We start from the raw sequence: 17,341 nt of genomic DNA, 5'->3' as shown, positions 1-17,341 counted from the left end.
TTAACCATGTGGATGTGGAGAACCCTAACCCTTCTCTGTGTGTTAGTGTCTGTGTTTAACCATGTGGATGTGGGGAACCCTAACTATTCTCTGTGTGTTAGTGTCTGTGTTTAACCGTGTGGATGTGGGGAACCCTAACCCTTCTCTGTGTGTTAGTGTCTGTGTTTAACCGTGTGGATGTGGGGAACCCTAACCCTTCTCTGTGTGTCTGTGTTTAACCATGTGGATGTGGGGAACCCTAACCCTTCTCTGTGTGTTAGTGTCTGTGTTTAACCATGTGGATGTGGGGAACCCTAACCCTTCTCTGTGTGTTAGTGTCTGTGTTTAACCATGTGGATGTGGGGAACCCTAACCCTTCTCTGTGTGTTAGTGTCTGTGTTTAACAATGTGGATGTGGGGAACCCTAACCCTTCTCTGTGTGTCTGTGTTTAACCATGTGGATGTGGGGAACCCTAACCCTTCTCTGTATGTTAGTGTCTGTGTTTAACCATGTGGATGTGGGGAACCCTAACCCTTCTCTGTGTGTTAGTGTCTGTGTTTAACCATGTGGATGTGGGGAACCCTAACCCTTCTCTGTGTGTTAGTGTCTGTGTTTAACCATGTGGATGTGGGGAACCCTAACCCTTCTCTGTGTGTTAGTGTCTGTGTTTAACCATGTGGATGTGGGGAACCCTAACCCTTCTCTGTGTGTTAGTGTCTGTGTTTAACAATGTGGATGTGGGGAACCCTAACCCTTCTCTGTGTGTCTGTGTTTAACCATGTGGATGTGGGGAACCCTAACCCTTCTCTGTGTCTCAGTGCCTTTCAGAGAGAGCCCTTCCTATTCCTCAAAGCGCCGACGTCTGGGTGGGGCCAATAATGTTGGTGTGTGTGGCTCGTCATCTCCCCGTTATCTGATTCGCTCAGCCAGCGACAACGCTCTGGAAAGCCCAGCCTCTACTTCCCCCGGCCCCTCCCTCCACAGCCTGGAGAACACACACACTTCCAACCGGCAGGCAGAAACACACAGCCTTCGCAGGCAGACACGGCGCCTCAGGTAAACACACAGCCTTCGCAGGCAGACACGGCGCCTCAGGTACACACACAGACACACACAGACCGACTGACAGAGACACACAGACAGACACGGCGCCTCAGGTACACACACATCCTTCGCAGACAGACACGGCGCCTCAGGTACATACAGCCTTCGCAGGCAGACTCCGCGCCTCAGGGACACACACAGCCTTCGCAGACAGACACGGCGCCTCAGGTACACACACAGCCTTCGCAGGCAGACACGGCGCCTCAGGTAAACACACAGCCTTCGCAGACAGACACGGCGCCTCAGGTACACACAGTCTTCGCAGACAGACACGGCGCCTCAGGTACACACACACAACCTTCGCAGACAGACACGGCGCCTCAGGGACACACACAGCCTTCGCAGACAGACACGGCGCCTCAGGTACACACACAGCCTTCGCAGGCAGACACGGTGCCTCAGGGACACACACAGCCTTCGCAGACAGACACGGCGCCTCAGGTACACACACAGCCTTCGCAGGCAGACACGGCGCCTCAGGTACACACACACAGCCTTCGCAGGCAGACACGGCGCCTCAGGGACACACACAGCCTTCGCAGGCAGACACGGCGCCTCAGGTACACACACAGACACACACAGAGACACAGAGACACACAGACAGACAGACAGACAGACAGACAGACAGACAGACAGACAGACAGACAGACAGACAGAGACCTGCCTGCCTGTCTGCCTGCGTGCCTGCGTGCCTCTGTCGGTTGGTATGTGTGTGTATGTTTGTGTGCACGTGCGTGTGTGTATGTCTGTGTGTCCATGCTTATGTGTGTGTATGTCTGTGTGCGCGTGTGTGTGTGTGTGTGTGTACGTGTGTATGTCTGTGTTTTCATGTGTGTTTATATAGCCCAAGTGGCAGGCTACAGAGGGACCCCAGCCCGCCCTCATCTCCCCCCAGCCCAGTGCAGCGTGGGAAACGTAGGCTGTACAGCGCCGTGCCAGGGAGGACGTTCATCGCTATCCGCTCTCACACACCGCAGGGTCCCGGAGAGATCAGCCTGCATCGTGGGGAGAGGGTCAAAGGTCAGACACTCCTCTCTCTCCAATCAGCTGTCTTTCCACACTGTCCAATTTGCTGTCTCCTCCTCACTGTCCAATCAGTTGTTAGAGGAACTAACTGACAGGGTTAGAGGAACTAACAGACAGGGTTAGAGGAACTAACAGACAGGGAACTAACAGACAGGGTTAGAGGAACTAACAGACAGGGTTAGAGGAACTAACAGACAGGGAACTAACAGACAGGGTTAGAGGAACTAACAGACAGGGAACTAACAGACAGGGTTAGAGGAACTAACAGACAGGGTTAGAGGAACTAACAGACAGGGTTAGAGGAACTATCAGACAGGGAACTAACAGACAGGGTTAGAGGAACTAACAGACAGGGAACTAACAGACAGGGAACTAACAAACTAACAGACAGGGATTTAACAGACAGGGAACTAACAGACAGGGTTAGAGGAACTAACAGACAGGGTTAGAGGATCTAACAGACAGGGTTAGAGGAACTAACAGACAGGGTTAGAGGAACTAACAGACAGGGAACTAACAGACAGGGTTAGAGGTACTAACAGACAGGGTTAGAGGAACTAACAGACAGGGTTAGAGGAACTAACAGACAGGGAACTAACAGACAGGGTTAGAGGAACTAACAGACAGGGTTAGAGGAACTAACAGAAAGGGAACTAACAGACAGGGTTAGAGGCACTAACAGACATGGAACTAACAGACAGGGAACTAACAGACAGGGTTAGAGGAACTAACAGACAGGGAACTAACAGACAGGGAACTAACAAACTAAGAGACAGGGATCTAACAGACAGGGAACTAACAGACAGGGTTAGAGCAACTAACAGACAGGGTTAGAGGAACTAACAGACAGGGTTAGAGGAACTAACAGACAGGGTTAGAGGAACTAACAGAAAGGGAACTAACAGACAGGGTTAGAGGAACTAACAGAAAGGGAACTAACAGACAGGGTTAGAGGAACTAACAGACAGGTTTAGAGGAATGAACAGACAGGGTTAGAGGAACTAACAGACAGGGAACTAACAGACAGGGTTAGAGGAACTAACAGACAGGGAACTAACAGACAGGGAACTAACAGACAGGGTTAGAGGAACTAACAGACAGGGTTAGAGGAACTAACAGACAGGGAACTAACAGACAGGGTTAGAGGCACTAACAGACAGGGAACTAACAGACAGGGTTAGAGGAACTAACAGACAGGGTTAGAGGAACTAACAGACAGGGTTAGAGGCACTAACAGACAGGGAACTAACAGACAGGGAACTAACAGACAGGAACTAACAGACAGGGTTAGAGGAACTAACAGACAGGGTTAGAGGAACTAACAGACAGGGAACTAACAGACAGGGTTAGAGGCACTAACAGACAGGGTTAGAGGAACTAACAGACAGGGAACTAACAGACAGGGAACTAACAGACAGGGAACTAACAGACAGGGTTAGAGGAACTAACAGACAGGGAACTAACAGACAGGGTTAGAGGAACTAACAGACAGGGAACTAACAGACAGGGAACTAACAGACAGGGTTAGAGGAACTAACAGACAGGGTTAGAGGAACTAACAGACCGGGTTAGAGGAACTAACAGACAGGGAACTAACAGACAGGGTTAGAGGAACTAACAGACAGGGTTAGAGGAACTAACAGACAGGGAACTAACAGACAGGGAACTAACAGACAGGGAACTAACAGACAGGGAACTAACAGACAGGGAACTAACAGACAGGGTTAGAGGAACTAACAGACAGGGTTAGAGGAACCAACATTCCTATATTAATATATTAATATGTACATTTGTTCCAGTGCTGAGTATAGGAGAAGGAGGGTAATCCAATAGTTAATATAATATAGTAGTATGCATATATTCTATGTTAATATATTCTGTTGTTCCAGTGCTGAGTATAGGAGAAGGAGGGTAATCCAATAGTTAATATAATATAGTAGTATGCATATATTCTATGTTAATATATTCTATTGTTCCAGTGCTGAGTATAGGAGAAGGAGGGTAATCCAATAGTTAATATAGTATTATGCATATATTCTATGTTAATGTATTCTATGTTAATATATTCTATGTTAATATATTCTATTGTTCCAGTGCTGAGTATAGGAGGAGGAGGGTAATCCATATATTCTATGTTAATATATTCTGTTGTTCCAGTGCTGAGTATAGGAGAAGGAGGGTTCTGGGAGGGTTCAGTTAAAGGACGGACCGGATGGTTTCCTGCTGACTGTGTTGAAGAGGTCCAGATGAGACAGTACGACCCACGCCTAGGTAACACACACGTTTTGTTCTCTCCTCCTGGGGACCTAAAAGTTATTTACTTTCCAAATCCTAACTCCAAACCCTAAATCTAACCCCTTACCCTAACCCTAATTCTAACCCCTAACCCTAACCCTAATTCTAACCCCTAAACCTAATTCTAACCCCATACCCTAACCCCTTACCCTAACCCTAATTCTAACCCCTAACCCTAACCCTAACCCTAACCCTAATTCTAACCCCTAACCCTAACCCTAACTCTAACCCTAATTCTAACCCCTTATTCTAACCCCTAACCCTAACCCTAATTCTAACCCCTGACCCTAACCCTAATTCTAACTCCTTACCCTAACCCCTTACCCTAACCCCTTACCCTAACCCTAATTCTAACCCCTGACCCTAATTCTAACCCCTAACCCTAATTCTAACCCCTTACCCTAACTCCTTACCCTAACCCTAATTCTAACTCCTTACCCTAACCCCTTACCCTAACCCTAAATCTAACCCCTTACCCTTACCCTAACCCTAAATCTAACCACTTACCCTAACCCTAATTCTAACCCCTTACCCTAACCCCTTACCCTAACCCTAAATCTAACCCCTTACCCTAAATCTAACCCCTTACCCTAACCCTAATTCTAACCCTGGTCCTAATTGTACCCCTAAACCTAACCCCTAAGCTATTTTCCTCATGGGGCGTGGGAAATGTCCCCACAAGGGAGAATTTTCCTCGTTTTACTGTCCTTGTGGTGAGTTTTGGGGATTTAAAGTCCCCACAAGGACTGAAGATCCAACCCTCACACACAGCATAATGTGTGTTCTGCTTAACCTACTGCAGGTCCTCTAACCCACTGACTCCCTCTAATGGAGCCTACTGCAGGTCCTCTAACCCACTGACTCCCTCTAATGGAGCCTACTGCAGGTCCTCTAACCCACTGACTCCCTCTAATGGAGCCTACTGCAGGTCCTCTAACCCACTGACTCCCTCTAATGGAGCCTACTGCAGGTCCTCTAACCCACTGACTCCCTCTAATGGAGCCTACTGCAGGTCCTCTAACCCACTGACTCCCTCTAATGGAGCCTACTGCAGGTCCTCTAACCCAGTGACTCCCTCTAATGGAGCCTACTGCAGGTCCTCTAACCCACTGACTCCCTCTAATGGAGCCTACTGCAGGTCCTCTAACCTACTGCAGGTCCTCTAACCCACTGACTCCCTCTAATGGAGCCTACTGCAGGTCCTCTAACCCACTGACTCCCTCTAATGGAGCCTACTGCAGGTCCTCTAACCCACTGACTCCCTCTAATGGAGCCTACTGCAGGTCCTCTAACCCACTGACTCCCTCTAATGGAGCCTACTGCAGGTCCTCTAACCCACTGACTCCCTCTAATGGAGCCTACTGCAGGTCCTCTAACCCACTGACTCCCTCTAATGGAGCCTACTGCAGGTCCTCTAACCCACTGACTCCCTCTAATGGAGCCTACTGCAGGTCCTCTAACCCACTGACTCCCTCTAATGGAGCCTACTGCAGGTCCTCTAACCCACTGACTCCCTCTAATGGAGCCTACTGCAGGTCCTCTAACCCACTGACTCCCTCTAATGGAGCCTACTGCAGGTCCTCTAACCCACTGACTCCCTCTAATGGAGCCTACTGCAGGTCCTCTAACCCACTGACTCCCTCTAATGGAGCCTACTGCAGGTCCTCTAACTCACTGACTCCCTCTAATGGAGCCTACTGCAGGTCCTCTAACCCACTGACTCCCTCTAATGGAGCCTACTGCAGGTCCTCTAACCCACTGACTCCCTCTAATGGAGCCTACTGCAGGTCCTCTAACCCACTGACTCCCTCTAATGGAGCCTACTGCAGGTCCTCTAACCCACTGACTCCCTCTAATGGAGCCTACTGCAGGTCCTCTAACCCACTGACTCCCTCTAATGGAGCCTACTGCAGGTCCTCTAACCCACTGACTCCCTCTAATGGAGCCTACTGCAGGTCCTCTAACCCACTGACTCCCTCTAATGGAGCCTACTGCAGGTCCTCTAACTCACTGACTCCCTCTAATGGAGCCTACTGCAGGTCCTCTAACCCACTGACTCCCTCTAATGGAGCCTACTGCAGGTCCTCTAACCCACTGACTCCCTCTAATGGAGCCTACTGCAGGTCCTCTAACCCACTGACTCCCTCTAATGGAGCCTACTGCAGGTCCTCTAACTCACTGACTCCCTCTAATGGAGCCTACTGCAGGTCCTCTAACCCACTGACTCCCTCTAATGGAGCCTACTGCAGGTCCTCTAACCCACTGACTCCCTCTAATGGAGCCTACTGCAGGTCCTCTAACCCACTGACTCCCTCTAATGGAGCCTACTGCAGGTCCTCTAACCCACTGACTCCCTCTAATGGAGCCTACTGCAGGTCCTCTAACCCACTGACTCCCTCTAATGGAGCCTACTGCAGGTCCTCTAACCCACTGACTCCCTCTAATGGAGCCTACTGCAGGTCCTCTAACCCACTGACTCCCTCTAATGGAGCCTACTGCAGGTCCTCTAACCCACTGACTCCCTCTAATGGAGCCTACTGCAGGTCCTCTAACTCACTGACTCCCTCTAATGGAGCCTACTGCAGGTCCTCTAACCCACTGACTCCCTCTAATGGAGCCTACTGCAGGTCCTCTAACCCACTGACTCCCTCTAATGGAGCCTACTGCAGGTCCTCTAACCCACTGACTCCCTCTAATGGAGCCTACTGCAGGTCCTCTAACCCACTGACTCCCTCTAATGGAGCCTACTGCAGGTCCTCTAACCCACTGACTCCCTCTAATGGAAGGGGGACATGTTTCAGATAATGAGGACATGTCTCTTGACTGAAGTGTGTGTGATTTGTGTGCGTGTGTGTGTGTGTGTGTGTGTGTGTGTGTGTGTGTGTGTGTGTGTGTGTGTGTGTGCTTGCGTGCGTGTGTGTTGGCTGGTGTATGTAGAAACACGAGAGGATCGAACCAAGAGGCTTTTCAGACATTACACCGTGGGTTCCTATGACAACTACACTTCATACAGGTAACTAATGTACACACACACACACACACACACACACACACACACACACACACACACACACACAGGTATTGTAAGTTCGCTTCTATTGTATAACTGATCCTTGCCCTCTGACCCCAGTGATTATGTCATCGAGGAGAAGAGTTCTGTGCTACAGAAGAGAGACAGTGAAGGATTTGGCTTCGTCCTCCGTGGAGCTAAAGGTAATGAGGGTTGGGATGTCTCTAGGGTTAGGAGAATGTCTCTAGGGTTAGGAGAATGTATCTAGGGTTAGGGTTAGGAGAATGTATCTAGGGTTAGGAGAATGTATCTAGGGTTAGGAGAATGTATCTAGGGTTAGGAGAATGTATCTAGGGTTAGGAGAATGTATCTAGGGTTAGGAGAATGTCTCTAGGGTTAGGAGAATGTCTCTAGGGTTAGGAGAATGTATCTAGGGTTAGGGTTAGGAGAATGTATCTAGGGTTAGGAGAATGTCTCTAGGGTTAGGAGAATGTATCTAGGGTTAGGGTTAGGAGAATGTATCTAGGGTTAGGAGAATGTCTCTAGGGTTAGGAGAATGTCTCTAGGGTTAGGAGAATGTATCTAGGGTTAGGGTTAGGAGAATGTATCTAGGGTTAGGAGAATGTATCTAGGGTTAGGAGAATGTATCTAGGGTTAGGGTTAGGAGAATGTATCTAGGGTTAGGAGAATGTATCTAGGGTTAGGAGAATGTCTCTAGGGTTAGGAGAATGTCTCTAGGGTTAGGAGAATGTATCTAGGGTTAGGAGAATGTATCTAGGGTTAGGAGAATGTATCTAGGGTTAGGAGAATGTCTCTAGGGTTAGGAGAATGTCTCTAGGGTTAGGAGAATGTATCTAGGGTTAGGGTTAGGAGAATGTATCTAGGGTTAGGAGAATGTCTCTAGGGTTAGGAGAATGTCTCTAGGGTTAGGAGAATGTATCTAGGGTTAGGGTTAGGAGAATGTATCTAGGGTTAGGAGAATGTCTCTAGGGTTAGGAGAATGTCTCTAGGGTTAGGGTTAGGAGAATGTATCTAGGGTTAGGAGAATGTATCTAGGGTTAGGAGAATGTCTCTAGGGTTAGGGTTAGGAGAATGTATCTAGGGTTAGGAGAATGTATCTAGGGTTAGGAGAATGTATCTAGGATTAGGAGAATGTATCTAGGGTTAGGGTTAGGAGAATGTATCTAGGGTTAGGAGAATGTATCTAGGGTTAGGAGAATGTATCTAGGATTAGGAGAATGTCTCTAGGGTTAGGAGAATGTATCTAGGGTTAGGAGAATGTATCTAGGGTTAGGAGAATGTATCTAGGGTTAGGGTTAGGAGAATGTATCTAGGGTTAGGAGAATGTATCTAGGGTTAGGAGAATGTCTCTAGGGTTAGGGTTAGGAGAATGTATCTAGGGTTAGGAGAATGTCTCTAGGGTTAGGAGAATGTCTCTAGGGTTAGGAGAATGTCTCTGGGGTTAGGGTTAGGAGAATGTATCTAGGGTTAGGAGAATGTCTCTAGGGTTAGGGTTAGGAGAATGTATCTAGGGTTAGGAGAATGTATCTAGGGTTAGGAGAATGTATCTAGGGTTAGGAGAATGTATCTAGGGTTAGGAGAATGTATCTAGGGTTAGGAGAATGTATCTAGGGTTAGGAGAATGTATAGATAATGATATTAAATCAATTGAACATGACTTAAATGTAAGACAAATACATGTGTGTGTGTGTGTGTGTGTGTGTGTGTGTGTGTGTGTGTGTGTGTGTGTGTGTGTGTGTGTGTGTGTGTGTTTAGCGGAGACCCCTATAGAGGAGTTTGCCCCTACCCCAGCGTTCCCGGCGCTGCAGTACCTGGAGTCTGTTGACTTGGAGGGCGTGGCCTGGAGGGCGGGGCTACGCACTGGGGACTTCCTCATTGAGGTAAACACACCCCATAGAGATGTATAGAGATCACAACATATCTGTTCTATTATCCACCCCATAGAGATGTATAGAGATCATTGTATCTGTTCATTATACACCCCATAGAGATGTATAGAGATCGTTGTATCTGTTCATTATACACCCCATAGAGATGTATAGAGATCACAACATTATATCTATTCATTATCCACCCCATAGAGATGTATAGAGATCACAACGTATCTGTTCATAATACACCCCATAGAGATGTATAGAGATCACAACGTATCTGTTCATAATACACCCCATAGAGATGTATAGAGATTGTTGTATCTGTTCATTATCCACCCCATAGAGATGTATAGAGATCACAACGTATCTGTTCATAATACACCCCATAGAGATGTATAGAGATCGTTGTATCTGTTCATTATACACCCATAGAGATGTATAGATATCACAACATTATATCTATTCATTATCCACCCCATAGAGATGTATAGAGATCACAACGTATCTGTTCATTATACACCCCATAGAGATGTATAGAGATCACAACGTATCTATTCCATTATACACCCCATAGAGATGTATAGAGATCACAACGTATCTATTCCATTATACACCCCATAGAGATGTATAGAGATCACAACTTTGCATCTGTCTCATGCTGGCGTCTGTGAGTTCATGACAGCAGTGGTGGTTCTAACTTGTATGGCTCCCTGGGTGAAGCCCCACTTCAGTCCCCCCCAGATAAATCACCATTCTTCACTAACTGTCATTTTTATTCAGACATTTGGAAACAACACAAATAAATAATCATAACATTTAAATGTACATAAATATAAAAATATATACAAAAATAAAACTCATAAATATCAAAAAGTAACAAAGACAAATAGAAACAAATTGTAGTATATAAATACAAATAAAAAGAGAATCAAATTATTACACTATTACCCTATTGCTAACAAAAAACACACAAATAAAACTAAACTGCACCAATCCTACATCACACAAATACACAAATATAAACTTATAAAGAAGAGAACCTGATTATTACACTATTGGTCGTCAAGCAAGAAACACAAACTAAATGACACAACTGTCATCTAAACCCTGACCTTTCTGGCCTTCCTTGATGCAAAGTCATCAATTACATCATCATAAGAAATCTGCTCAGCAATTGCATGGTTAATACTGATGACAGTAAGGCCACTAAGGCGTTCCTGTGACATGGTGGACCTCAGGTAGGATTTGATGAGCTTCAGCTTTGAAAAGCTCCTCTCTGCTTCAGCTACGATCACTGGAAGAGTAAGACACATTCTGAGAGCAGTCCACAAATCTGGATACATTTCTGAGAGCTCCCTTTCGTGTATAAATATCAGCAGCTCAAGCAGGGTCATGGTCTTCGATGTCAAGTTCTTCAGTTCCTGTGCTCTCTGCCATCCAGGTCTGAGTGTTCTTTATAGTGTCATACTAAGGGCCTCCCATTGTTCTGTCAGCTCCTCATTGGAGAGGCTTTGGAAGGTTGACAGCATTTCAAACTTCTCTCCCACATTTTCCAATGTGGAAAATCTTTCCTGAAGGGCTGAGGTTGCAGCATCAACAACGACATTGAAAAATGTCACCTCCAGCTTTTTCAGGGCATCACTCAAAGGCTCATCAAATGATTCGTATGAAAAGTGCCGCTTTGTGGACTTCAGCCTTTTTGTTGTAGAACGGCCTTTACATTCATACCCTCGCAAATATCCTTGGCTGACGTTTGTGCAGTCATAAAGCCTGTTGCCCTGTAATTGCTGAGACCTCTCTCTGTCCTTCTGAGAAGACTGACTGCAACATCTACATGCATACTGGGAGACTGCATCAGCTTGATCACATGTTGGATGTGGCTCCAGATGTCATACCACACCGCTGTACAGATGCTGAAGTGGTATGATCCCACCTCCTCTGACAAGGACTGGGCCTCAATCTTTATCACAGGGTCTTTGGTTTGATCCCTCACCTCAATCAGTGGCTCTCTCACCGCTGCTGCCTGATACCTCAGTGCCTCTCTCACCGCTGCTGCCTGATACCTCAGTGCCTCTCTCACCGCTGCTGCCTGATACCTCAGTGGCTCTCTCACCGCTGCTGCCTGATACCTCAGTGGCTCTCTCACCGCTGCTGCCTGATACCTCAGTGGCTCTCTCACCGCTGCTGCCTGATACCTCAGTGCCTCTCTCACCGCTGCTGCCTGATACCTCAGTGCCTCTCTCACCGCTGCTGCCTGATACCTCAGTGCCTCTCTCACCGCTGCTGCCTGATACCTCAGTGCCTCTCTCACCGGGGGGTGGGGGCGGGTTAGAAGGATTACTTTATCCTATCCCAGGTATTCCTTAAAGAGGTGGGGTTTCAGGTCTCTCCGGAAGGTGGTGATTGACTCCGCAGTCCTGGCGTCGTGAGGGAGCTTGTTCCACCATTGGGGTGCCAGAGCAGCGAACAGTTTTGACTGGGCTGAGCGGGAACTGTGCTTCCGCAGAGGTAGGGGGGCCAGCAGGCCAGAGGTGGATGAACGCAGTGCCCTTGTTTGGGTGTAGGGACTGATCAGAGCCTGAAGGTACGGAGGTGCCGTTCCCCTCACAGCTCCGTAGGCAAGCACCATGGTCTTGTAGCAGATGCAAGCTTCAACTGGAAGCCAGTGGAGTGTGCGGAGGAGCGGGGTGACGTGAGAGAACTTGCGAAGGTTGAACACCAGACGGGCTGCGGCGTTCTGAATGAGTTGTAGGGGTTTAATGGCACAGGCAGGGAGCCCCGCCAACAGCGAGTTGCAGTAATCCAGACGGGAGATGACAAGTGCCTGGATTAGGACCTGCGCCGCTTCCTGTGTAAGGCATGGTCGTACTCTGCAAATGTTGTAGAGCATGAACCTAAAGGATCGGGTCACCGCCTTGATGTTAGCGAAGAACGACAGGGTGTTGTCCAGGGTCACGCCAAGGCTCTTAGCACTCTGGGAGGAGGACACAATGGAGTTGTCAACTGTGATGGCGAGATCATGGAACGGGCAGTCCTTCCCCGGGAGGAAGAGCAGCTCCGTCTTGCCGAGGTTCAGCTTGAGGTGGTGATCCGTCATCCACACTGATATGTCTGCCAGACATGCAGAGATGCAATTCACCACCTGGTTATCAGAAGGGGGAAAGGAGAAGATTAATTGTGTGTCGTCTACGTAGCAATGATAGGAGAGACCATGTGAGGATATGACAGAGCCAAGTGACTTGGTGTATAGCGAGAATAGGAGAGGGCATAGAACTGAGCCCTGGGGGACACCAGTGGTGAGAGCACGTGGTGCGGAGTCAGATTCTCGCCACGCCACCTGGTAGGAGCGACCTGTCAGGTAGGACACAATCCAAGAGTGAGCCGCGCCGGAGATGCCCAACTCGGAGAGGGTGGAGAGGAGGATCTGATGGTTCACAGTATCAAAGGCAGCAGATAGGTCTAGAAGGATGAGAGCAGAGGAGAGAGAGTTAGCTTTAGCAGTGCGGAGAGCCTCCGTGACACAGAGAAGAGCAGTCTCAGTTGAATGACCAGTCTTGAAACCTGAGTGATTTGGATCAAGAAGGTCATTCTGAGAGAGATAGCAAGAGAGCTGGCCAAGGACGGTACGCTCAAGAGTTTTGGAGAGAAAACAAAGAAGGGATACTGGTCTGTAGTTGTTGACATCGGAGGGATTGAGTGTAGGTTTTTTGAGAAGGGGTGCAACTCTCGCTTTCTTGAAGACGGAAGGGACGTAGCCAGCGGTCAAGGATGAGTTGATGAGCGAGGTGAGGTAAGGGAGAAGGTCTCCGGAAATGGTCTGGAGAAGAGAGGAGGGGATAGGGTCAAGCGGGCAGGTTGTTGGGCGGCCGGCCGTCACAAGTCACAAGATTTCATCTGGAGAGAGAGGGGAGAAAGAGGTCAAAGCATAGGGTAGGGCAATGTGAGCAGGACCAGCGGTGTCGTTTGACTTAACAAACGAGGATCAGATGTCGTCAACCTTCTTTACAAAATGGTTGACGAAGTCATCCGCAGAGAGGGAGGAGGGGGGGGGGGATTCAGGAGGGAGGAGAAGGTGGCAAAGAGCTTCCTAGGGTTAGAGGCAGATGCTTGGAATTTAGAGTGGTAGAAAGTGGCTTTAGCAGCAGAAACAGAAGAGGAAAATGTAGAGAGGAGGGAGTGAAAGGATGCCAGGTCCGCAGGGAGGCAAGTTTTCCTCCATTTCCGCTCGGCTGCCCGGAGCCCTGTTCTGTGAGCTCGCAATGAGTCGTCAAGCCACGGAGCAGGAGGGGAGGACCGAGCCGGCCGGGAGGATAGGGGACATAGAGAGTCAAAGAATGCAGAAAGGGAGGAGAGGAGGTTTGAGGAGGCAGAATCAGGAGATTGGTTGGAGAAGGAATGAGCAGAGGGAAGAGATGATAGGATGGAAGAAGAGAGAGTAGCAGGAGAGAGAGAGCGAAGGTTGCGACGGCGCAAAACCATCTGAGTAGGGGCAGAGTGAGTACTGTTGGAGGAGAGCGAGAGGGAAAAGGATACAAGGTAGTGATCGGAGACTTGGAGGGGAGTTGCAGTGAGATTAGTAGAAGAACAGCATCTAGTGAAGATGAGGTCAAGCGTATTGCCTGCCTTGTGAGTAGGGGGGGACGGTGAGAGGGTGAGGTCAAAAGAGGAGAGGAGTGGAAAGAAGGAGGCAGAGAGAAATGAGTCAAAGTTAGACGTAGGGAGGTTAAAGTCACCCAGAACTGTGAGGGGTGAGCCATCCTCAGGAAAGGAACTTATCAAGGCGTCAAGCTCATTGATGAACTCTCCAAGGGAACCTGGAGGGCGATAAATGGTAACGATGTTAAGCTTGAATGGGCTAGTGATTGTGACAGCATGGAATTCAAAGGAGGAGATAGACAGATGGGTCAGGGGAGAAAGAGAGAATGTCCACTTGGGAGAGATGAGGATTCCAGTGCCACCACCCCGCTGACCAGATGCTCTTGGGGTATGCGAGAACACGTGAGCAGACGAGGAGAGAGCAGTAGGAGTAGCAGTGTTATCTGTGGTAATCCATGTTTCCGTCAGCGCCAAGAAGTCAAGGGACTGGAGGGTAGCATAGGCTGAGATGAACTCTGCCTTGTTGGCCGCAGATCGGCAGTTCCAGAGGCTGCCGGAGACCTGGAACTCCACGTGGGTCGTGCACGCTGGGACCACCAGGTTAGAGTGGCAGCGGCCAAGCAGTGTGAAGCGTTTGTATGGCCTGTGCAGAGAGGAGAGAACAGGGATAGACAGACACATAGTTGACATGCTACAGGAGAGGCTACGCTAATGCAAAGGAGATTGGAATGAAAATTAACTAAACAACTGGGGAAGCGAGAGAGCAGGGCCTCCCTCACTAACCTTTCACTGAAACACTCAAATATAACTTTTCCAACTTCCACTTTAGAAATGATAATTGATGTAAACTACAGTGGTTCAATGTTTCCAGGAATAGGCTCAAACTTAGTTTATTCAGCTAGATAACTTGGTACAGTATTCTTCTGTGAAACCCACCCAGTGCACCGTATCCTATGACGCCGTAGCTAACTAGCATGCTAGCATCCAATAACACACGGTTAGCACCAATACTAGCATGCTAGCATCCAATAACACACGGTTAGCACCAATACTAGCATGCTAGCATCCAATAACACATGGTTAGCACCAGTACTAGCATGCTAGCATCCAATAACACATGGTTAGCACCAATACTTGGTTACAACAAACTATCAATGGATCATTCGTGTCCGTGTCTAGTTCCTTTCATAACGCAGAAGTAATTAAACGTTGGCTAGCTAACACAAAGTCAGTCCTGCTAGCTACACAAGTGGACTACACAACTCGAATGTCGTAAAGGTTTTCAATTAAAGATAGATGTCATTATGCACAATTTATCAAACTGTCAGAATAGGAACCAAATGAACCATACAACCTCCTTGGCTAATTCTAGGCATAAGACACCCCAAAACACTCAATATATCAAAAAATATTCAAAATATCAGCATAATATAGATGTCTTTTAAGTTAGCCTACAGCATTGGAAATTCCCCTTCCTGAGCTCAGGACCTAGTCAATACAATCACAGAGAACCTTTACGATGTCACAGAGATGACATAATGTTATACTCATAAAGAGATGACATAATGTTATACTCATAAAGAGATGACATAATATTATACTCATAAAGAGATGACATAATATTATACTCATAAAGAGATGACATAATATTATACTCTTAAAGAGATGACATAATATTATACTCATAAAGAGATTACATAATATTATACTCATAAAGAGATGACATAATGTTATACTCATAAAGAGATGACATAATATTATACTCATAAAGACATGACATAATATTATACTCATAAAGACATGACATAATATTATACTCATAAAGACATGACATAATATTATACTCATAAAGACATGACATAATATTATACTCATAAAGACATGACATAATATTATACTCATAAAGAGATGACATAATGTTATACTCATAAAGAGATGACATAATATTATCCACATTACCCATCCCCCAACACCGTCAACCAAGAGTCAAGACTACATTATCCATCCCCCAACACTGTCAACCAAGAGTCCAGACTACATTACCCATCCCCCAACACTGTCAACCAAGAGTCAAGACTACATTACCCATCCCCCAACACTGTCAACCAAGAGTCCAGACTACATTACCCATCCCCCAACACTGTCAACCAAGAGTCCAGACTACATTACCCATCCCCCAACACTGTCAACCAAGAGTCCAGACTACATTACCCATCCCCCAACACTGTCAACCAAGAGTCAAGACTACATTACCCATCCCCCAACACTGTCAACCAAGAGTCAAGACACTTACCCATCCCCCAACACTGTCAACCAAGAGTCAAGACTACATTACCCATCCCCCAACACTGTCAACCAAGAGTCCAGACTACATTACCCATCCCCCAACACTGTCAACCAAGAGTCAAGACTACATTACCCATCTCCAACACTGTCAACCAAGAGTCCAGGCTAAACCAGTTCACCTGGTGGTTTGCAGACTGGTTTTATATTATGCTGAACCATTTCACACAAACCAGAAAAAAAATCCAACAATATGTCTGTGAAACTATATATTCACAGTATTATAAATGAATTGTGGTTTATTTGTTTGCATTTCGTAGTGTGTCTGATTTTACTATTTGCATTAGTACTGTACAAAGTTAGAGGTGCGCTGTTTGATAGATCCCCCTGCCTTCCTACCTCGGGCTTCCTGAGGGGAGACCTGAGGTCATTCTACCCCTGCCACTCCTACCTCGGGCTTCCAGAGGGGAGACCTGAGGTCAACCTACCCCCTGCCACCCCTACCTCGGGATTCCAGTGGGGAGACCTGAGGTCAACCTACCCCCTGCCTCTCCTACCTCGGGCTTCCAGAGGGGAGACCTGAGGTCAACCTACCCCCTGCCATTCCTACCTTGGGATTCCAGTGGGGAGACCTGAGGTCAACCTACCCCCCCTCCTTCTACCTCGGGCTTCCAGAGGGGAGACCTGAGGTCAACCTACCCCCCTGCCGCTCCTACCTCGGGATTCCAGTGGGGAGACCTGAGGTCAACCTTCTCCCTGCCTCTCCTACCTCGGGCTTCCAGTGGGGAGACCTGAGGTCAACCTACCCCCCCTCCTCCTACCTCGGGATTCCAGAGGGGAGACCTGAGGTCAACCTACCCCCTGCCGCTCCTACCTCGGGATTCCAGTGGGGAGACCTGAGGTCAACCTACCCCCTAACCCTACCTCGGGCTTCGAATGGGGAGACCGGAGACCTGAGGTCAACCTCCTACCTGCCATCCCTACCTCGGGCTCCCATAGGGGAGACCTGAGGTCAACCTACCCCCCCTCTCCCTACCTCGGGATTCCAGAGGGGAGACCTGAGGTGAACCTACCCCCATAACCCTACCTCGGGCTTCCAGACGGGAGACCTGAGGTCAACCTACCCCCTGCCCCTCCTACCTCGGGATTCCA

At 48.0% G+C, this 17,341-nt stretch overlaps 1 protein-coding gene across 1 annotated transcript in view; it reads left to right on the top strand.

Moving 5' to 3' along the window:
* LOC115184034 (SH3 and multiple ankyrin repeat domains protein 3-like) overlaps positions 1-17,341 on the top strand; it is a 72,844-nt gene that overhangs the window by 42,088 nt on the left and 13,415 nt on the right. Inside the window, 6 exon segments of the mRNA XM_029745030.1 lie at positions 799-1,036; positions 1,929-2,104; positions 4,268-4,381; positions 7,343-7,418; positions 7,536-7,618; positions 9,192-9,316. Coding sequence (XP_029600890.1) covers positions 799-1,036; positions 1,929-2,104; positions 4,268-4,381; positions 7,343-7,418; positions 7,536-7,618; positions 9,192-9,316 — 812 coding nt within the window.

Source organism: Salmo trutta, unplaced genomic scaffold (genome assembly GCF_901001165.1).
Source record: "Salmo trutta unplaced genomic scaffold, fSalTru1.1, whole genome shotgun sequence".
In the NCBI taxonomy this organism is placed as follows: Eukaryota; Metazoa; Chordata; class Actinopteri; order Salmoniformes; family Salmonidae; genus Salmo; species Salmo trutta.
The sequence above is the reverse complement of the archived record's forward strand: the minus strand, read 5'-3'. Positions and strand labels throughout refer to the sequence as shown.